The sequence below is a fragment of the Apodemus sylvaticus genome, chromosome 7 (assembly GCF_947179515.1).
Source record: "Apodemus sylvaticus chromosome 7, mApoSyl1.1, whole genome shotgun sequence".
Lineage (NCBI taxonomy): Eukaryota > Metazoa > Chordata > Mammalia > Rodentia > Muridae > Apodemus > Apodemus sylvaticus.
Window position 1 is genome coordinate 106,290,144 of NC_067478.1, and position 22,947 is coordinate 106,313,090.

Below are 22,947 nucleotides of genomic sequence, written 5' to 3' on the forward strand. Positions count from 1 at the left end.
GGGTCGCGAACTGCAAGTTCTGGCCTGGGCTAAAAGGCCTGGAGTCTGAGACTGGAAGTTTCCATGGCGATGTTGCGGTCCGGCTTCCAGCGCTTTGGCTGTCTGCGCGCCGCACTCAAGTCCCTGGCTCAGACCGACCGCCGGAGCATCACCTTCTGCATCGATCGTAAGGCTCGTCTAGGCGAGGGGAGAGTGGGACTTCGGTGGGCATCTGTGCGGGCCTCAGTTTCCAGCCTCTTGGTGACTCTGGGCTTCGTCTGGCACACTGATTCCCCCCCTCAGGCCCAGTACTCGGGTTCCTTGACGGACTCACTTCATCCTGACTCTGCCCGTCCCGGTCCCACTTCTCTCTCCCCAAGCAACCCTGTTCCACGAACTGGCTTAATCCCATAACCCAGGATCTGCTCTCGGGACCCGCTCTGTGTGGTCCCAGTGACCAGCACTCAGTCCGGTCCAGTTGCCTATCCCCCGCCCCCGCCCATGCTTTCCAAAGGTGAAGGAACTTGTGACTTTGGAGGATTGAAATCGTAGCAATAAATTTCTAAGTTAGAGAGAACTAAGTATGTGGGCGATGGTAGAGATAGACGAAAAGCTCCAGGTAATACCATATGTTATGCCCACAAGTATAGATTTCATAATTTATAAACAGATAACACTCATACTGTAGAAACTGCTGCAAGAAAAAGAAAGATGATTGCGATTGAGAAACCCTATCTGAGATTACAAACTGATTGTTTAGAGAACCTGGCAGAAAACTTGCATGTAACTGGGAGTGTTTGCCACCCATGCAAACCAAGCCAATTTTTGAGATTTGTCAATCACTTAAAATACCAAACCAAAATCAAAACAAAACAAAAACCAGAACCACCTTTTCTTCTGAAACAATTAAAATAATAATTTTAAAATTTATTTTAAATAAGTATCCATTGCTTATGGCAGCACAACTTTGACAGTTGAGAACATTTATAAAGTACATTGAGGCATAGACTTTTTTTGTAGAAAACCTGAGACAGTTTTAAAAGTTACTGCCCTACTTAGGCACAGAACTGGGTAAACAGGGTAGCATGGGTTGATTCTAAAGTTAGGAAAGAGTTTGTCCCAATAACAAATGAACGATACAATGTATTTTCCCAATAGATTGTTGTTTTGACTTGGGCAACTAAGATATGTGAGACAGGCTTTATTTGTGTGGCGGTGACAGTTCTGGAACTAGCTCTGTAGACCAGGGTGACCTTGAACTCAAGAGAGATCACCCCTGCCGCTGTCTTCCAAGTACTGGGATTAAAGGCAAGGCTGCACCACCAGCATTCATCTAGCGCACTTTCAAGGTTTTTAACGAAATGTTGAGGCTGGGGGACCTAGCTCAATCAGTTTGAATGCTTGCCCAGCATTTTCATTCATGAAGCCCTGGATTCCATCCCCAATATTGACTCAGCCTGCCATGCCTGCCTTGGTGGCATGTGCCTAAAATTACAGCACCTATGTGGATGCTAGAGGATCATTCTTCAGTGACGCAGAAAGATGGAGGCCAACCCAGACTACATGAGATTCTGTCTTTATAACAAAACATTATTTTTCCATTGTTCAAGATACTTCTCTACTTATAGACTTGTGTGCCACGGGAGTGGGTGGGCTGGGGTGCTTAGTTGTGTAGTAAACATTAATTGGGGATTTCTAACCCACCTTAGATCATTTAGTTCCTAAATAAATGACACAAAACCTTTATGTTTATAATAAACCTTAAAAGCACTAGAGCTGGGCAGGTATTAACCTTCCCTGCTATTTTGTCTGCTTGTCTGTCAATAACCTCAAGATAAGGTTTTGCCTGGGCTGCTCCAGTTCCAACAGGCTGGCCCTCATGGTCATAGGCTCACAGTCCACCTACCTCATAGGCTTTCTTCCTTTCTCTCCTAGCTCCCTCTCTTTCCCTCCTCATCTGTGCCTCAAACCCCAAGCCTGGGAACCCTGGAACTGAAGCAATGCTTACCTCTCTTCTGCCCAGCTGTAGGCATCTTTATTCAACCAATAGCTTTAAATTAAGGAACAAGGTTAGCAAAACAAAAGCTAGCATACCTGAGAGAAGAATTCTTTTGAGGCAACTAGACCTTGGGATACATAATTTAGCATTGCAATGTTGGGGTCCAGGAGTCATCCCACAAACCACACGGAATACCAATCCCAGTCAGACAGGGATAGATTATTGAACACACACCTAAAGACTGATTGATCAGGGCAGGAGCTGAAAGCTTCATTCTTGTGCATTGTCCAGGGTCAGCTGCAGATGCAGGTGGGCTGCAGATGCAGGGTGGGCACCCGGGTGGTTGGCCTTTTCCCAAGGTTTTTAGTAGTTTAGACATGATAGTCCAGACTAACCTTTATCTAGCTTGACTCTGAATCATAGTTGGGAAATCTAGATTGGCTCTGAGTGAGGACCAGGGCAAGAGAATTTCCAAGAAGACTTATAAATCTGTGTGGTAGTTTGAATACACTTGGCCAATGGGAAGTGCTACTAGTAGAAGGCGTGGCCTTATTGGAGGAAGTATGTCACAGTGGAGGTGGGCTTTGAGAGCTCCTCAAATGCTTGTGTTCATGCTTTGAACTCTGCCCTTAGGGTCTTATTGTTTTCTGGGAATTGGGGTGTTTTTGCTTAGACAATATAATTTACTTTTGTTGTTTGCATTTTAGAGTCAGGGTGTCACTATGTACCCCAGCCTGTTCTAAGATTTGCTAGTGTAGTTCAGATGGACCTGGAATTCATGATCCTCAGCCTCCTCTCTAGTTCTGGGATTATAAACATGACATAGTGCTGGCTTCAGTTTATTATTTAACTTGCTATCCATTTCTTTTCTTTACATAATGCTTTTCTTTTGTTGATCATTTTCTTTTCTGAATATCAAATGTAATTGTTATATAAGAAGAATTTGTGGCTACGTTGTATTTACTATATGCTGACTACATATAACTTATATAAAACTACTCTTCTAAAAATGAAATTTTAAAACTTTTAAGTCTTTGGTTACTTGAACTGTTTGTCTTAGGAAGTATCCTTTTACTTTGTTGTAATAAAATAAAGATTTATTAATACATATTAAAGCTGGACATAGTTACTTATATCTGTAATCCTAGCATTTGGAAATCTTAGGTGAAATATTACCTCAAGTTTAAAGCCAACCTGAACCACGTAATAAATTGCAGGCCAGCTTGAAAAGTCTCAAAAACTAAAACCAAACCATAGACTCTGTATTGAACTCTTGATAGAAGTAAAACTTTGCAGCACTTCTTTATGGCTTAAGGTCTTTGAATTATTACCATTTAAAACGTGCACACATGTTCATGTCTGCGTGTATACCATGTTCATCTTAGTAACACCAGCACTGCCACACAGTTGATGCTCGATGAATATTTGTTGGGTGCAATGGTACTGGTGTTCAAACTTAGGGATTCGCTGTGGCTGGACAAATACCTACCAGTGAAGTATGGCTCAGCGCCATTTTGTTTGTTGTTTACTGCATGGGTTTTTTTTTTTTGCTTTTTGTTTTGTGTTTTCCTACAGTTATGAGTTTAAGCCAAGGCCTTAGGCATGCTGGGCAAGAGCGTTACCACTCAGCTGCATTCGCCCAGTTCTTTTGCACTTAAGCATTAAACTATGATCTGTAGCAGCAGCACTTGTACAAAGAAAGCATTAGAAATAGCCTGACCATTGCCCCAGTAAGAAAACCATGAATTTTTTTGTCCCACTCAATATTCCTAAGAGTGATTCCTTCAGGTTTCTGTTCTAGGTCTTTTAGGGGGTGATCTTGCTAGACTCCTCACAACCCTCCCCACTTTTATTACACCCCTTTTACCCCCTTCCCCCTCATATGCTTTTGAGGCAGGGTCTGACTATAGCCCTGCATATTCTGGAATTGTATATAGGCCACATTGGCTTCAGACTCAAAAGATTCCTGAATGAAGGGATTGAAGGTGTACACCACCGTGCTGGGATTCCCTTTTCATTAGGAGTGATGCCCAGATGTTCCCCAGAGGAGCAGACTTTGTCACCATCACTTGTGGAAGAGCCATGCATAGCCAGCAGGCACCACAGCAAATTATTGTCAAGAGTGGCTTGTACTTTTTCTTTAAGCCTTTATCCATACCACCTCAGATGTGCCCCATCTCTTCCTCTTAGTTTTTCTTCAGGATCCATTAGCATTATAATGACCAAAGTTTTAGCATTGAAGGCCCATCCCTTTACACCTGCCCCTCCCCCACCCTGAGCCTCACTGTATCCTGCTTTTTACTGGACCTCCAAATGTCGGCAGTATGCACTTGTTCCTTCCTTTGGTTTGCACCAGCACACCTGAGGTAGTGGTTCTCACAGTAAAAGAGAAAGGAATGTGGCTAGTATAGGCCTGTCTAGTCATTTATGAGTTGCTGGTTCTACTTCAGTGCTCTGGCTTCTGGAATTCATTCTGTCTTCTTTTCCAGTCTTAAAATGTCATTACTTTTTCACAGTTTTGCCTAAGTTCTTTGCTTTTAGTGTCTACCTTGTCTCTGGAAATCTGCTTCATCTTAAAAGGTATGGACAATACTCTAGGCTTTCCTGACAATCTTGTTTTCCAATTCAGTCCTACCTTCCTTACTGAGTGTTTGTAAAAAACATTCCTTTGAGAATGTTTGTAAAAAAAAAAAAAAAAAAAAAAAAAATTCTGTGTTTTCCTGCTAGGGGACCAGGTTACTTATGTTGTGTAGGTGGGTAGCATCCCCTACCATTTCCTCTGCAGAGATTCTATTACAGTGGAGGCTTTGTATATTTTAGGAGTTTCTAGAAACATTTCCCATCCATCTATCCTTCTTGACAGCATCACTTTGCCAGTTCATTCTCTTAAGTTTCATTTATCTCAGTCCAAGGAATGAAGCAGTTACTGAGTCGTATCATAGTGGTTTAGACAGAAAACTTTCTAAGAATTCAACTTCTCTGTTGGGGTCTTAACTGTGTTTCATCATAAGAAAAGTTGGGGTTTTTTTGTTTTCGTTTTTGTTTTTTTGTTATTTTTTTGTTTGTTTTTTAAATCAGTGTTATCTACAAGTTGTGCACCTATATTATTCCATTGCATCCTTGGTTGGAAAGTAAGCCAATGTATACAGATTATGATTTCTCAATTGATGTTATAAAGTGAATGTGTTGGAGGAAACAGTGGCTGCTGCCAAATATGCAGAGAGAGGATGGGAATTTTCCAAGGAATTTTTGCAGAAAAGCTAAGACAGCCCTTAAGAACACATGGCACGTGAGAGCAACTGCTTTTCTTTTTTTCTTTTTGGTTTTGTTTTGTGTTGCTAAGCTTGAACAGTGACCTCACCTCAGCAACACTTTGCTTTGGGTTGTATCTCCAGCCCTTCATTTAAAGAAACAACACGGATTTATGAGGAAGAAGAGAGAAACAATTTTGAAAAGCCAGTTGACCTACTTGGAATCAAAAGAAGACTGGTGGGCTAGCAAGATGACTTAGTGACCTGCCACTGAGTTCAGTCCCCAGAACCCATTCTTAAAAGTTGTCCTCTGACCTCCACATGCATATCACACACACACACACACACACACACACACACACACACACACGGAGGTGGTGGGGGAGAGACAGATTAAATAAATAAAATCACTTGTTTTGAAAGGAATAGTGATGGAGTTTGGTGAGTTGGTATTTTTATGCATCATGCTCTTCCCAGAAATGGTTCATAACATGGCAGAGTGGGATCAGAAGGTAGGTGTGTTTTTGTGGCTAGATGTTTCAACAACCTCTTTATGCATCCTGGGTTTCCCCCTTGTGCTCCCTGAGGCTTCTACCTATTAGCTATAACTCTGTGTTACCAACGAACCAAGGAAGAGATGTCTGGAAGTAGCTATGTTTTACCTTAGGGTACTATGGGTAAGTGCTAGAACGATCCCTTCTCCACCTGGAAAACTAGTAATGATCCTAGCTTAGCACTAGGATAGCAGAGGCAGGATGGTCAGGAGTCCAAGCCAGCCTGGACTAGATTATAAGACCCTATCTCAAAAACAAAAACAATGGTACACATAGTATGTGGCACCATTCTCTTACTGTTTTCTAGGAAGTGCTTTAGTAGGTCCACCTCAGCTTTGAGGTGCTCCTTATTAGTGAAACTCTTCTCTCATTTCCATCCTAGAATTGAATATGTCTGGTCCTGTTCACAGCTTCCTTGGGGCTAAATGAAGAACAGAAAGAATTTCAGAAAGTGGCCTTTGACTTTGCTGCTCGGGAAATGGCTCCCAATATGGCGGAGTGGGATCAGAAGGTAGGAGTGTTGCTGTGGCTAGATGTTCCAACAAATGCTCCACACAATGACTTATCCCCCTCTCTTTACAGTCCTAACTGCTCAGTTCTGCTCATCACCCACCAACTCTTACTGCAAGGTGGAGACTGGTGGTAGATGTGCTAGATAGTTTTATGTGAGCTTGACAGGAACTGGAATCACGGACAGAAGGGAGCCTCCAATGAGAAAATGTTTCCATAAGATGGGGCTATAGTCAAGCCTGTAGGGCATTTTCTTAATTAGTGATTTATGAGGAAGGGCCCAGCCCATTATGGGTGGGGTCACCTCTGGACTGGTGGTTCTTAGTTCTATAAGAAAGCAAACTGAGCAAGCCAGTAAGCAGAACTCCTCCATGGCCTCTGCCTCAGCTTCTCCCTTGAGGTTTCTGGCCTCTTGAGGTTCTGCCCTCACTGCTTTTGATGGTGAGCTGTTGCATGGAAGCATTAGTGAAATAACCCTTTTCTCTCCAAGTTGCTTTTGGTCATTCTGTTTCATTACTAAGACAGTAGATGACTACTTTCCTGGAAGTCATTCCAGATATACAGGGACACCCCTTTTCTTATTTAATTGGACACATATTTAGACATACCTAAAATTAAAACAGTTCTATAGAAAAAATTTTGGAGAACATTTGTTAATCGATGCCACTATAAAATAACATGGGCTTCTGAAGCTAAGAGAATTCCTATAGTCTCCTGGGTGCAGACATCCTAATCCCTTCATTGTCCCCTCTAAAGGGAAATCTGTCTCAGAACTGGTCTCTGACCACTTGCTCTCTCGTCCATGTAGGAGCTGTTCCCCGTGGATGTGATGCGGAAGGCCGCACAGCTGGGATTTGGGGGGATCTATGTTCGAACAGATGTGGGTGGATCTGGACTGTCTCGCCTTGATACGTCTGTCATCTTTGAAGCCTTGGCCACAGGCTGCACCAGCACCACTGCCTATATAAGCATCCACAAGTGAGCATCCCCCACCTAAGAGCATGGTGAAGGGCTGGGCTCACACCGGATGTAGAGAAACTTCACTGAGAAAAAGATGAGTCACGGTGGGCTGATTACTTGGGAAAGTAAATTGTTAGTGGGACACAGTAGGTCTGGTACACAGTAGGTCTGCTGCTGCCTGTTGGATTTGCTTGTTGCCTTCTATGGTAGTACTTAAAGAATTGGTTCTGCTGACCTCCCAAATTACAGTTTTGGTATCAGCAGACTCCTCTAGTTTTCCTCGGTCTATTGCCAAGACCTCCAGTAATTTGAGAAAATAATAGGAAGTGCATTTGTCTCTGATTTTCAGGACTTAGGTATGTGAGAAGCACCTGAGTCCCAGGGATGTTTTAGAGCAGGGCCTTCCTTTCAGTTGCATCATCTCATTTGTCTCTTTGCCCTTCCCGCTCTCTCCTGCTTCCATTCTGCGGTGTTGTCTTTTGTTTCTCTCCCCTTCCCCCAAACCCCAATTTTCTTGGCTGTCTTTATTTCTGTCGATGGCTTTTCTTCTTGGTTACCTATCAGCATGTGTGCCTGGATGATTGATAGCTTTGGAAATGAGGAACAGAGGCACAAATTTTGCCCACCGCTCTGTACCATGGAGAAGTTTGCCTCCTACTGCCTCACTGAACCAGGTGCGTTTGTCCTCCCTGCAAGTGAGACCTACCAAGGAGATAAGTGGGGCCGTGTGTCACTGACTGAGCATCCTCATCTGTTGCCACACAATAAGGTTTACAGTGCAGTTTGGTTGTGGAATAATCAGGGTTATTGTCCTAGGACCAGGGCCTTTAGGTTAGAGTTCCTCCAGGCTGCAGACCACTGTTGGCTGCTTTGGTAGTGAGGCAGTGGACTGCTTGGTGCAAGCAGTTTTTACCCAGCATGAGAATTTCTTGGTCGTGTGGGTTTTGAAGCAACGCATGATAGACTCTTAGGAAGACCTGCTTGGATGTGGGACTGTGCCGAGCTCCTGTGACGACACTGACCTCCTTCCACTCTTCCCCTTTGACCCCTGTCTCAGGCAGCGGGAGTGATGCTGCATCTCTTCTCACCTCAGCCAAACGACAAGGAGATCATTACATCCTCAACGGTTCCAAGGTAAGAGTGTGTGTTCTCAGAGCAACTTGAGGCCGTTCCTGCATGCCTCCTAACACCCCTTGGTTCCTTGAGTCTGTTCTGACTTCTCTGAAGCAGTTCACATTGGGAAGCCTCTCACTCTTACCTCAGTACATCGAACTGCATTCCTTCCCTTCCTCCACTCCTCTCAGTTCTGTTCCATCTTCTCCTCCAAACCACTGTTGTCTACCCTCTCCCCTAGATCCCCTTCTCCTTTTCTCCCTCAGAAAAGAGCAGGCCTCCAGGTTACCAACTGAGCACAGCATAACAAGATGCAAAAAGAGTAGATAGAAACTCTCATATCAAGTCTGGCGGACGGAACTCATTAGGAGGAAAGGGAGGAAAGAACAGAGAAAAGTCAGAGCCACCCTCACCCCTACTGTTAGGAATCCCACAAAACCCCAAAGCTAAATAACTGTAACATATTTGCAGAGATGTAGCATAGATGCACATAGGCTCTGTGATCGTCACTTCAGACTCTGTGAGCCCCTATGAGCCCAGCGTACTTGATTCTGTACGCCATGTTCTCCTCGGGTCCTCGACACCTTTGGTTCCTATGATCCTTCCTCCATCTCTTCAGAGGGGTTTACTGAGCTCTGCCTAATGTCTGCCTGTGGGTTTCTGCATGTACTCTCCTGTCAGCTTCCAGAGGAGGCCCCTCTGATGATGATTGGGCTAGGGACCATCTATGGGTATAGCAGAGTATCATTAGGAATCATTTCCTTGACTTTTTTATTTTTATTTATTTATTTATTTTTTGCCAGTCATGGTTGATCCTTGGTTATTTAGGCTATCCAGCTTCTGGTTCCAGGCCATCCAGGTAGTGTCAGGCATGGGCTCTCTCTAATGGCATGAAGTGAGCCTCAAGTTAAAACTAGTTATTGGCTGGTCACTTCCACAAGTTCTGTGCCACCATTACCCCAGCATATCTTGCAGACAGGACAGATTATAGGTTGAAAATTTTGTGATTGTGTTGTTGTTCCAGTTCCACCACTGGAAGCCTTGCCTGGTTACAGAAGATGGTTAGTTCATGTCCTTGGACCCCATTACTAGGTGTCCTCACTAGGGTCACTCTTATAGATTCCAGGAGTTTCCCCAGCACTAGGTCTTCACATCCTCCCACTCCCAAGTGCCCCCCCCCCAATTCCCATTCTGACCTGCCGCCACAAAATCTATTCTATTTCCCCTTCCTGGGGAGATCCATGCATCCTCTTCTCCTGATACTTAGCCTCTCTGAGTCTGTGGATTGAAGTTTGATTATCCTTTATACTTAACAGTTAATATCCACCAGCAGTGGAGGAGAGAGTTCCTCTTGTTCTGCATCCTTACTAGTATGAGATGTCACTTGTGTTACTAATCTTAGCCTTTCTGACAGGTGTAAGATGGAATCTCAAAGTCGTTGTGATTTGCATTTCCCTGATGACTAAGGATGCTGAACATTTCTTTAAGTGTTTCTCGGCCATTTGAAATTCCTCTATCGAGAATTCTCTGTTTAGATCTGTATACTATTTTTTAATTTATTTAATAATTTAATTTATTTGGCTTGTTGATGTCTAGTTTTTTGAATTCTTTATATACTTTGGAAATTAGCCCTGTGTTGGATGTGGAGTTAATGAAAATTCTTTTCCATTTTGTAGCCTGCCGTTTTATCCTTTTGATGGTGTCTTTTGCCTTATAGATTCAGTTTCATGAGATCCCATTTATTAACTATTGATCTTAGCGCCTGTGCTGTTGGCGTTCTGTTTAGGAAGTTGGCTCTTGCCAGTGTGTTCAAGGCTATTCCCTATGTTCTCTTCTATTAGGTTCAATTTATATGATTTTATGTTGAGTTCATTGATCCATTGGGACTTGAGTTTTATGCAGGGTAATAAATATGGATGTATTTGCATTCTTCTACATGCAGACATCCAGTTAGACCATCACTATTTGTTGAAGATTTTTTTTTCTATTTTGTATTTCTACTTCTTTATAAAGATTCAGGTGTCCATAGGTATATGGATTTATGTCTGGGTCTTCAGTTTGATTCTGTTGATCAAGCTGTCTGTGTTTATGCTAATACCATGAAGTTTTTCTTATTGTAACTCTGTAGTACGGCTTGCAGTCAGGGGTGGTGATACCTCCAAATGTTCTTTTATTATTCAGAATTGTTTTCCTATATGGTTCTTCAAGGTCTATAAAGAATTGTGTTGTAATTTTGATGGGGATTGATTTTAGTCTGTAGATGCTTTTGGTATGGTAGTTACTGTGCTAATTCTACTGATTCATTAGCAGGGGAGATCTTTCTATCTTCCTATATTTTCTTCAGTTTCTTCAAAGACTTGAAGTTTTGTCTTATAAGTATTTCACTTTCTTGGTTAGGATCTATATTTTTTGTGCCTATTGTGTATCTAGGAGGGCTGTTGAATTTTTGTTTGTTTTTGAGTTAATCTTCTATCCAGCACTTTGCTGAAGGTGTTTATCAGCTATATAAGTTTTTCAAGTAGTTTTTTTGTTTTTTGTTTTTTTTAAAGATAGGGTTTCTCTGTATAGCCCTGGCTATCCTTGAACTGAGAAATCAGCCTGCTTCTGCCTTCCAAGTGCTGGGATTAAAGGCATGTGCTGAGCTAGAGAGATGGCTCAGTGGTTAAGAGCACTGACTGCTGCTCTTCCAAAGGTCCTGAGTTCAAATACCAGCAACCACATGGTGGCTCACAACCATCTGTAATGAGATCTGATGCCCTCTTCTGGTGTGTCTGAAAACAGCTATAGTGTACTTACATGTAATAAATAAAGAAATCTTAAAAAAAGAAAAAGAAAAGGCATGTGCCACTATTGCCCGGCTCAGGTAGAATTTTAGAGTTGCTTACATATACTATTAGTGTTAGGAAAAATATAAGCTCAGGAATTCCAAGACCAAGTTCCCAGCACAAAGATTTATTTGCACCGGAGGGATAAAGACACAAGATAGAGGATAAGGAGCTAGGAAGCTAGGGAGAAGACAAAGGACTGCCTTTGGATAGAGAGGAGACAGACAGGGCACATAAGAAAATGGCAGTTTATAAAGGTACAAGGGGAAAGAAGGCAGACGTGATGCTGAAGGAGGAGCTGAGTGTTCTATATCTATATCTACAGGCAGCAAGGAGATACTGTGTGTGTCATACTGGGTGTAGCTTATGTACGACCTCAAAGTCTGCTTCCACAGTGACACATTTTCTCTAACAAGGCCATACCTCCTCCAATAAGGCCATACCTCCTAACAGTGCCTATGGGCCAATCATTCAAAGACATGAGTCTGTGACGCTATACCTTTTCAAACTACAACAGATGAGGTACTTACTTTTAATTGGGCTTGTTAATTAGGTGAACCAAAGGGGGCTTTTATTCCTGGACTGGATCTTGATAGTCAGCCTCAAGAGGAAGTAGGGAATAGACCTTAGTAGCTGGCTTTAAGAATGTAATGTGTCTTTCTATTTTGTGGAAGAATTTGAGGAGTATTGGTAAGTGTTATCTATCTAGAAAATTATTCCTTTTAAATTTTTCAATTTTGTAGAGTACAGGGTTTTAAAGTATTACCTAAGGATTCTTTGAATTTCCTCAGTGTCTGTTGTGTCCCCTTTTTGTTTCTGATTCGTTAATCTGGATTTTCTCAGTCCTTCTTTTAGTTAGTTTGAATAAGGGTTTGTCTGTCTGGTTGATTTTTCTCAAAGAACCAACTGTTTGTTTTGATGTTGTTTGTTTCTATTTTATTGATTTCAGCACTTAGTTTCATTTTCTGCTATTTCCCTTGGGTGTATTTCCTTCTTTTTGTTCTAGAACTTTTTGGGTGTGCTGTTAAGTTGCTAGTATGAAATCTCTCCAAATTTTTTTTCTTTTTTAAGATTTATTTATTTTATCTATATGGGTACTCTATCTGCATGTACACCTTCATGCCAGAATATGGCTTCAGATCCCATTATATATGGTTGTGAGCTGCCATGTGGGTGCTGGGAATTGAACTCAGTTCCTCTAGTAGAGCAGCCAGTGCTCTTAACTGCTGAGCCATCTGTCTAGCACCTCTGTCTAGCCCCTCCAGTTTCTTTTTTCTTTCTTTCTTTTTTTTTAAATTTTATTTATTTATTTTATGTATATGAGTACTGTAGCTGTACAGAGGTGAGCCATCTTGTGGTTGCTGGGAATTGAACTCAGGACCTGTGCTTGCTCCAGACCCGCTCGCCCTGGCTCCACTTGCTGTGGCCCAAAGAGTTATTTATTATTATATATGAGTACACTGCAGCTGTCTTCAGACGCACCAGAAGAGGGCTTCGGATCTCATTATGGATGGTTGTGAGCCACCTTGTGGTTGCTGGGATTTCTACTCAGGACCTTTAGAAGGGCAGTCAGTGCTCTTAACCTCTGAGCCATCTATCTAGCCCATTTCTTTAAGTACTTAAGTGATAAAAACTTTCCTCTTTGAAGTGCTTTCTTTGTATCCCTTAAGTTTGGGTATGTAGGACATTCTTTTTCATTGAATTCTAAGTCGTTAATTTCTTTTTTATTTCTGTTTTAACCTAGCGGACGTTGCGTAACCTCTTATCTTATCTTGTCTTATCTTATCTTGTAAGGGTGGAGTCTCCTCTGGAGTTAGAGACTGGGATAGTGCTTAGAGTGGGAGACCAAGAGAGTCAAGGAGGTCTTCAGGAGGCCTACTTGGAGTTCTGGTGGCTGGTGTGGCCTCTGGTCCAGCAGGGAGTCTGTACCTGAGTTGGTGGCTGGGATATGGCAGTGAGGGAGCAGGGGGATTGGACGAAGCATCAGGAGGGTGCACGGACAGAGTGGGGGAGATCTGGGTAGGCAGCTTACTTGGTCTGGGAGGTGTGCCCTCCTTTGTATTGTTATGAAGGTGTGCCCTTTACCCTGCCCTCCTCTGCACTGTACCTTTGTTTTGTTATTGGAAGTGTTCCAGTGTTTTTTCCAGATGCCAGACTTAAAACATGCATTTTCTGACTCTCATATACCCTCTTTCCCCCCACAGGCCTTCATCAGTGGGGGAGGTGAGTCAGACATCTATGTGGTCATGTGCCGAACTGGTGGATCAGGCCCCAAAGGTATCTCCTGCATAGTTGTTGAGAAAGGAACCCCTGGCCTCAGCTTTGGCAAGAAGGAAAAGAAGGTGGGTGTCTATTCAACTGTAAGCAACTCAAGTTATGGGTCTCTGCCTTGTGTTAGACCAACTCCTGCCCTCTTTTACAGAACAGGTTTATGAGCAGGTATGCAGCAAAACAGAAGTGATTGCTAAAGAAACAGGCTCCTGGGAAATGACAAATTTGCCAGCTGTTTTCATAAGCTGCTGTCTATTTAAATTCTCCTATTTTTTTCTGTGTCTGCTTTTGTCCTGTGTTTATTTTTCTCTTGGTATGTCTGTGCTATGTGTTTATGTGCATGTATTGGAGGGGAATTGATGCTGGATAGTTTCCTCAGTTGTTCACCTTATTTTTTGGTCAGGGTCTTTGATTTTACTGTTACTGTTTTAAGGCAGGGTCTTACTGTGTTAACCTGGCTATTCTTACTACATAGGCAAGGATAATCTCAGACTCACGGAGATCCGCCTCCCTCTACCATCATGCCTGACCAGACACCATCTCTGATATTATTATTGAACCTGGAACTTGCTTGTCAGTGAGACTAGCTGACCAGCACATCCCAGGAGTCCTCCTGTCACCTTCCCAGCTCCCCTGGCTGGGTACTGCAGCTTGGACTCAGGTGCATGCAAAGCAGGCCCCTTATTATTTGAGCCGTCTCCCCAGTCCTTGTCCTGTGTTTCTTAGCCAGCTTTTACCATACTTCTTTATCCCCAAAAGAGATACATATGAAGATCTGGTGCTTGTCAGAGGTCTCAGGAATGAAAGGCATGTAGAACACTTCTCTAACAAAAATAAAACTCATTGAGAGAGAGGGCTATAGGTGTTTGAACTAAGGACAGTTTTCATGAGTGCTTTGAAAAACAAGATACTCCTAGGATTAAACCCTACGTGCAGGCCATGAATAGGAAACATGTAATAATGTAATTGCTGATAATTTAGGTCTCATTGAGAGTTTTTTTTAGGACAGGTGGTCAAAACAGGAGTACAGTTGTTGCCTTAGCTTAGGGTATTTAGAGGTAAGGCAGGTGTAAAGTGAACCCTGAATTCCTCCAGATCTCCCGGAGTTCCCACATTGTTCTTTCTGATGCTTTCTGACCCTCACAATTGCCAATGGGTTATGGGTTTTAGTGCCTCTGCTCTTTTATAGCATAGCAGGTATTTATTAGATGACTCAGCGTTCAAAGCTAGTGCTATCTGTCTTCTGGGAGGATGCAGAATCCTTAGTCATTCCTAGCCCTGTTTGGACTTAAAATCACATGCAGCCTTATCTGTATAAAATCTCTACAGTTGGGCTTGATGGTGTACACATCCAACATTCTGAAGCCTGGGGCTGTAAGGTTACAAGTACTAGTCCTATGTGGGCTACATGTGATATATACATACCAAAAATTACAGTAGCAACAAAATATTTGCCTATTTCCAGAAGCAAAAAAAAAAAAAATTATGTATATAGATAGGGTTTCAGTGAACAAGAAAGGAGCTGAATTCTTTCGGTTAGCTGTTTAATAATACTTTTGAGAGTTTTTAACCTCCCACTTTGTATTGTCTTTCCAGGAGGATAGCTATTTACTTTTCTTTGATTTAGTTCTATTGAGGTCTGGATGTGAGAACATATGCAAAGGAGTAAAAAGTCTGAGCAGGACTGGGCTGCACCAGAGTTAAGGCTTGCTCATCTTCCTGAAGGCAGAGGGTCGGTTACCCTCTTCCTCAACCCCTACAGCTTTCCTGGGACATTAGAATAGTTCTGTTCGCATAGGGACAGAAAGTAGATTGCTGGTCTGTGGCACACGTGTCTGCCGTGTACCACATCTGATCTGTGGGCACACGTGCGTGCCGAGTACCTGCATCTGGTCTGTGGGCACACGTGTGTGCCGTGTACCTGCATCTGGTCTGTGGGCACACGTGCGTGCCGTGTACCTACATCTGGTCTGGGCACACGTGCGTGCCATGTACCTGCATCTGGTCTGTGGGCACACGTACATGCGGTATACCTGCATCTGGTCTGTGGGCACACGTGCATGCCATGTACTGCATCTGGTCTGTGGGCACACGTGCGTGCCATGTACTGCATCTGGTCTGTGGGCACACATGCGTGCTGTGTACCTGCATCTGGTCTATGGGCACACATGCGTGCTGTGTACCTGCATCTGGTCTGTGGGCACACATGCGTGCTGTGTACCTGCATCTGGTCTGTGGGCACACGTGCGTGCCGTGTACCTGCATCTGGAGACTGAGATTAGCTTTTCGTGTTGTCTCAGTGCCTTTCTATTGCTGTGAGGAGTCACCATGACCAAGACAACTTATAAAAGAAAGCATTTATTTGGGGCTCACAGCTCCAGAGGGGTTAGAGACCATGACAATCATGAAAATCTGGCCCATAAGCAGGAGGCAAAGAGAGGGCTAACTAGGAATGGCCTGGGCTTCTAGAACTTCGGGGTCAACCCCAAGTGACACATCTCCAACAAGGCCACCAAAGCCACATCTCTTAATCCAACTGCTGACCAAGATTTAGATATGAGTCTGTGGGGGTTATTCATATTCTCTCTCTCTCTCTCTCTCTCTCTCTCTCTCTCTCTCTCTCTCTCTCTCTCTGAGACAGTCTCTAACTGAACCACTGAATCTAACACTCATGAATTAGCTGGTCTCTTTTCATGACACCATTCACACACACACACACACACACACACACACACACACACACACACACACACAAAGCAGTTGCAGATATTTGTATAATAACCCCAGGCTTTCTGTTTGGGGACCAGGGGTGTTAACTGAGTTCCGTTTGCTTGTAGAACAAGGGTTTTTACCCTCGGAATCATGAAGATACATACTTTTTAAAATAAAGATTTCACAGGTGTAAGCATGCAGCAGCAATTTGTAGTTTGTTTCTTTAATGATTATATTTTTGTTATTGTTGTTTTCTAGGCAGGGTTTCCCTGTGTAGCTCTAACTGCCCTGGAATTCATTCTGTAGATCAGACTGACCTCTAACTCAGAGCCCCACCTCCCTCTGCCTCCCTAGTACTAGGATTAAAGGTATGGCGCACCACTGCCCAGTATGGTTAGACATTCTTTTTTTTTTTTTTAAAGATTTATTTATTTTATGAATACACTGTGGCTGTCTTTAGACACACACCAGAAGAGGGCATAGGATCCCATTGCAGATAGTTGTGAGCCACCATGTGGTTCCTGGGAATTGAACTCAGGACCCCTGGAAGAGCAGTCAGTGAGTGCTCTTAACTGCTGAGCCATCTCTCCAGCCCCATGGTTAGACATTCTTAAGGTCAGAATTTCCAGATACATTCTTGCTTTCAGCTGTCTATTGGTTTGACAGAATGAAATGCAGAGGTCTTACGGGGCAGTACTGGGAAGTTTTAGATGTTTGGCAGAGACTACAAAAGCTTAGGAGAGAGCAAGTTAGGTTGCAGTTTATTTGGTTTTGGCAGACTTGATCTCTTTAGCCCAGACTAACCTCAGACTTGCTTTGTAATGAATGCTCATCTTGGACTCCTGACCCTCCTGCCAACGTGATTCCAGTGCTAGTTTTGCAAGCAGGCACCACCACATTTGACTAGAAGGGTTTGTGTTAGTAAATGTAAGAAGCAGTGTTTTCTAGGTAGGAGGTAGCTCACGTATTATATGTAGTTCACAGTTTCCACAGGCTCCCTTGTTGAGCCTGAAGTTCCTTTGAGTTTCTGAGTACTGTGATGAGCTGATGGCCTGTAACTATTAATATATGAAACGTCAAATTAAGACTCTGCTAACAGGTTCTGTTAACTTTCTAGTCCAATGGCCGTACTTTTATGTAAGGAAACAAAGGTCACAAAGAAGTCATGATTTGTCCAAAGGTAAAAATTATAACCAGGTTCTATGTCAGAGGCTACATGCATTTCAACTGTTCTGATGTTTCTTTGAACTTAATCTGATTTAGCCAGTGATGTTCTAGTAAGCTAATTTTCTTGGAGAAACAAAACAAAAACTCATATTTGTGGCGTTTGCCAATTCATGGCTGATTTCACGGCACTTTTGCAAGATCATAGAATGCTGAGTGAGAAAAAACAGTGCGTAATTGGCTCTGGTGAGTTGACATCACTGTACTGGGTCTCACTGCAGTGTGATGTTAGACTAGGGCTCTCCAGGACATTGTATGACATTTACTTTGTCTAATTATAGTACCTTTTGGGGACGCAAATCATATGAAAGGAGAAAAGTGGTTATTGTTCACAAGGCTTTTAAAAATAAACTTTTCCAAATAATTTCTCATGGAAGTTGTACTCAGAGACACTGAAAATAAGGACAGATCTGGTCCTGACCCTACAAATGTGAGCAGTATTCATAGGTAGAGTGCACAAAGTAGATGTGTGTGATATGTTCCACTGTGTTAGCCAGGCATGGCTGTAAGCTGGGCACTTGGGAGTCTGAGGCAGGAAGAGCACACCTCAGTCAGCCTGGATTACAGACGAAGACCATGTTGAAAAATAAACAAAACATTGCTTACTTGAAATAAGATCTTCCTACGTATTAATAAACCTGTATATCTGAACTTTTTCCTTTTGTTTTATGTTCTTATGAGTCTAAGTGCCATGTTGCTGGAACCTATACATTACAAGCTTCTGTCCACAGGGAAGGCCGCCCTGCTTGGGGAATCATAGGGCAGCCATCAAGACCCTGATTTTTGCCAGGTGGGGTGGAACTCGCAGCCAACCCGAGCAGTGATCTTTGAAGACTGTGCTGTACCTGTGGCCAACAGAATTGGAAATGAGGGGCAGGGCTTTGTCATCGCCATGAAAGGACTGAACGGTGGAAGGATCAATGTTGGTGAGGCCAGAATGGAGTTGGGAGGGAAGGCCAGGCTGAGGCTAGCAACTGTCATCCGGGCTCAGCTGAAGTCTGACTCTTGCTCTTCAGCTTCCTGTTCTCTGGGAGCTGCCCATGCTTCAGTTATCCTTACCCAAGAGCACCTCAAGGTCCGGAAGCAGTTTGGAGCACCGCTAGCCAGAAACCAGGTAAGTTACCTAGGGTCTACACTTCATTTGTATTCTGTTCATGCCTTTGCTGGGGCCCACATTCTTGATGGGGTATTGGAGCCTGACAGGAACATGAAATCCAGTGAAGAACTTGCACCATCTTAATCAGAATGTATATTTTGCATATACCTGTACCTTTTTTTAAGGAGGCAGTAATACCAAGGCAAGCAAAGTAGGCTTCTTTAGAAGTGGCAAGATTTGAAGTACTTAGAAAAGGCACCTAATTTGAGATATTTTTGTGAGTGTGTGTGTGTGTGTGTGTATGTGTGTGTGTGTGTGTGTGTGTGTGTGTGTGTACACACACGCATGTGTGCATGTCATAGTGCCTATGTAGAGGTCAGAGTTGACCTCTCCTGTCACCCGTGGATCATCTAGGGGTGGAACTTGGTTTGATCTGTGTATGTATAAGTGCCTCTGAGCTAGCTCACCAGCTCAAGATGTCTTGTCAGTAGTTCCAGATTACCTCCAGCTGACCTATCTAACTCTGCGTGTCTATTTTGCTTCCATCCCTGCCTATGGCTCCAGTATCTGCAGTTCCAGTTGGCAAACATGGCCACCAAGCTAGTTGCCTCCCGGTTGATGATCCGGACCGCAGCAGTGGCTTTGCAAGAGGAGCGGGAAGATGCAGTGTCCCTGTGTTCCATGGCCAAGCTCTTTGCTACGGAGGAGTGCTTTACTGTAAGTGATGGGTCTTCCAGCCTTCCTGGGACAGGCAGGAAGCAGCCGCCGTCTATCTTAGGGATTTTGAGGGAGATGACTCATCTGTAGAACTTTATCCTCCTGAGGAGGATATCACTTTGGGCCTTAAGGATAAAATGAATCTGTGAAAGGTCTGCATGGAAGCTCACCCTGCTGCTTTCGTAGTCTTCTCCGTGCTATTAAATGCATCAGTAAACTGGGCGGTGGTGGCGCATGCCTTTAATCCCAGCACTTGGGAGGCAGAGGCAGGTGAATTTCTGAGTTTGAGGCCAGCCTGGTCTACAGAGTGAGTTCCAGGACAGCCAGGGCTACACAGAGAAACCCTGTCTTGGAAAAACAAAAACAAAAAACAAAAAAAACAACCCCCCCCCCAAAAAAAAAACCCACACAAACAAATGCATCAGTAAGGCTCTGTCTTTCAGGTGTATTCTAGACGAGGCACATCTTTATAAGATGCGGAACAGCTCAGTGATGCTAACCCAAATTTAGCACTAATTACCATGTTTACTTTGTCTCACGGAGACACAGAGCTGTTTCTACATTGAGACTACTTTGTCACTAGGTGGCACCTGAGCTTCCTATAGTCAGTCAGTCAGAGTGGCCTTAGGCCAGCATAAAAGGAGAAAAGCAAATGTCTGCGTTGTCTGACTGGCGGGAAGTGCTGGTTCTGTAGGAGGGCTGCCTTTGCATCTGACCACGTAGGATCTGCAGCTCCTCTCCGGGCTGTCCTCTCTTCTTTCTCTCGTTCATTTATAGTACTAGGCTGCCAGACTGAGGTTTGGAGTGTCAAGGGGAAGCTAAGAGCTGCACAGTCTCCTGGGACCAAAGACATCTGTGTCCTCCTATCTCCCAGCAGATCTGCAACCAGGCTTTGCAGATGCATGGGGGCTACGGCTACCTGAAGGACTATGCTGTTCAGCAGTACATGCGGGACTGCAGGGTCCACCAAATCCTAGAAGGTAAAAGTTGGCGGGGTTACTCTCTTCTGTTTGGAGCAGTTGTAAGATCTATGCTTTTCCAAGCCTATGCCAGTCCTCCTGTGCTGGCTGTCCCTTGGGATCCTGCCAGGTCCCTGCCTTTCTCTCCATTCTTCCTCTCCTCGGCCCTGCTTTGTCACTGCTCTGTGGCTACATTAGAATGTGCTCTAGGCTGGGAGCCCGGAGCCTCTGCCTTATTCTCAAGATTGAGGCATCAGAGCACTCCACTTCTTTTTGTAGATTTCAGAGACAGCTCAAACCAAGCTAGGGTGTGAGAGCTCTTGTTGAGAAGCACACGGGGACCTTTCCCTGTTATAAAGGACTTGGTCCTCAGGGATCCTAAACTTCCAAACAGCAGTTTAGCAGCCACATTGTCTATGTTATCTGTGTCAGGATTGCTAGTATATTGTTAAGGAAAATTGTCAGCATGTGACTTTGTTCTGTAACTGCAGACATTCTGTCAGATAACTGTCTGAGCTGTTAGTTAGGCACAGAATGTGGCTTACACTCAGCAGTCAGTGGATGAGTCTGGAAGGGATAGAACTTCTGTTCCAGCTAGTGTAGGCAGCCAGGGCTGTGACAGTACTGCGGAAGTGAGGGACAGAAGCTTCTCCATGTGCTTTTTGGTGAACCAGTGTAGGGGTATTATATTGGGATCACAGAGACCTTCAAAGGATTCATGTCATACCTGAGTGGGCACCATAATCTTTTGGAGGACTTATTAAAGCAGGTTATGGGCCCCGCCCTCAGAGTTTCTGCTCCACTGGGCCAAGTGAAGGTTGTGGTCGCTGGTGTGGAAAGATTTGAGGCCCGCTGTCCCTGTGTCTGAATCATAATCTGCTTTCGAGCCAAACTTGAACTCTAATCTTTATGTGGTTCAGTCTTTTATACTAAAATCAGACTTCTAGGAGTTCCTGAGTGGGAAATGTCACTGTTTTACAAGGAAGTTTAGATGTGACTTTCTTTGAGATCATGTGATTATTGGTTCCTCAAGGGCTTTACTTTGTAATCTACATGTACTGAATGCCGTGATTAAAAATAAAATGAGCAATCCCCTCCTTCAGGGGAAATGTTTTATTTTATGCTTATGTTTTCTGATTACCAAAAGAAATATATATTATTGAAAATATATAAAATATCCCCAAAGTAAAAGATGTTGTGTTTTTTCATCCAGGTTGTATTTTTTTTAAATATTTTATTTGTTAAATTCTTCAGACTTTTTCCTAGCTTTTTACAAGTATAATTAAAATTTAAAAATTAAAGTTATACTATTTTTCTTCTATATCTTAATTTAATACAATCATTTTTGTCACCAGAAGAGGTGTTTAAAAATATAAGTATTACCCCACTGAGCCAACACGATGGGTCCTGGGTACAGGTACCCACCGCCGAGCCTGAAGGCCTGAATTGATCCCTGGATTCCTGTGGTGGAGGGAGCAAACCAGGCATGCAGACTGTCTTCTGAGTTCCATGTGCACACCGTCGCATGGGCACACTCATGCAGCACACACACATGCACACACAATAAATACAATTTTTAAAAATTTTAAGGCATAAACATTGGTGGGTGTGGTACTGCACACCTGTAATCCTAGCACTGGTGGAAGCCAGAAAGATCAGGAGTTTAAGGTTATCCTCAACTACATATTGAGTTCAAGGCCACTCTGGGCTATATCAAACCCTGTCTCAAGCCAAACGGCAATGAATGTAAATATTATTTCTTATACCATCATTTCTCTGTAATTACAGAAGTCACAGTTGTTTAAATTCATGACTGCTCTGTCCCTACTGAATCTGTCGTTGTTCCTCTTGCAGGTAGCAATGAAGTAATGAGGATGCTCATCTCGAGAAACCTGCTTCAGGACTAGCTCCCACACTGGAGAGCCGAGCCTAGAGCTCTGTGTGCCGCTGGAATCAATGTTGAAGGCTCCTGTGGGCTGTCCAGGTGCAAATGAATCATGAAATAGACTGAAGGGCAGAGCTCTTCTAAACAGACCCTGAGCTGTCAGCCAATGCTGGCTCTGAGACAAGAACAGAGTTCTTAGCAGAGCTAGCAGGCTTGCTCTGAGGGGCCATGGCAAAAGAAGACCTGCACACAGTCTTCCTTATTCTGGAAAGACAGTCAAAGCTGTGGCTTGGATCCACACTATGTGCATTTGGTTGAGTCTTGTCCTTAGGGTCTGGGTACTTCAATGAAGCTGTTCCTGATTAAACAGGTAAAGGCTGGGGAGGAAAGGGCAATGGACAGACCTGCCCTTTTCTGGTTTCTGTTCTGCACTCAGAACAGTTTCCTGGGGTATCTCAGGACAGTACTCCTGAACTCAGATCATGATGAAATAAATATTTGGGAACCTGCTGCTAAGCAATGAATTAGGATGCACCTTTAACTCCTATAACCACGAAATAAATGTCAAGGGCTAAGATTGTTTTGGAATATTTCGATTTTTATATGGGATTTATTTCCTCTGGGGGCTCCTTCTCTTTTTAAGTGCATTTAATTAGTCCCTTGATAGGAAAGTCTATGTCTTTACTGCTCTTTCAACTAGAGGCCTTAAAACTATATTTGAGGTTTTATATTATATTTGATTAAATATTTCATTGGATTTTGGAATAATTAGAAATTTCTCCTAAGGCAGTTTGTCTTGTAAGCAGTACATCCTTTTATTAAGAATTTTGTAAACAAAGCACTATTTGTTACATCATGTGTGAATGTCTAAGTATTAGGTCTAGTCTCCTGC

General features: G+C 43.3%; 1 protein-coding gene across 4 annotated transcripts; it reads left to right on the top strand.

Annotated features, from left to right (window-relative positions):
* Positions 1 to 22,643, top strand: Acad8 (acyl-CoA dehydrogenase family member 8). Of its 4 annotated transcripts, none has more exons than XM_052188780.1 (11): positions 1 to 166; positions 6,194 to 6,294; positions 7,102 to 7,271; positions 7,818 to 7,927; positions 8,311 to 8,387; positions 13,396 to 13,533; positions 18,189 to 18,324; positions 18,415 to 18,512; positions 19,059 to 19,211; positions 20,086 to 20,191; positions 22,025 to 22,643. In XM_052188780.1, the coding sequence occupies exons 1-11, from the start codon at positions 64 to 66 to the stop codon at positions 22,075 to 22,077; spliced, it is 1,245 nt and encodes a 414-aa protein (XP_052044740.1). In that variant the 5' UTR covers positions 1 to 63; the 3' UTR covers positions 22,078 to 22,643. The 4 variants fall into 4 exon arrangements, with proteins under 4 accessions (XP_052044740.1, XP_052044742.1, XP_052044741.1 ...); XM_052188781.1 differs by having other exon boundaries at positions 2 to 166; positions 20,089 to 20,191; XM_052188783.1 differs by having other exon boundaries at positions 73 to 166; positions 6,166 to 6,294.
* Positions 22,644 to 22,947: the final 304 nt, after the last annotated feature.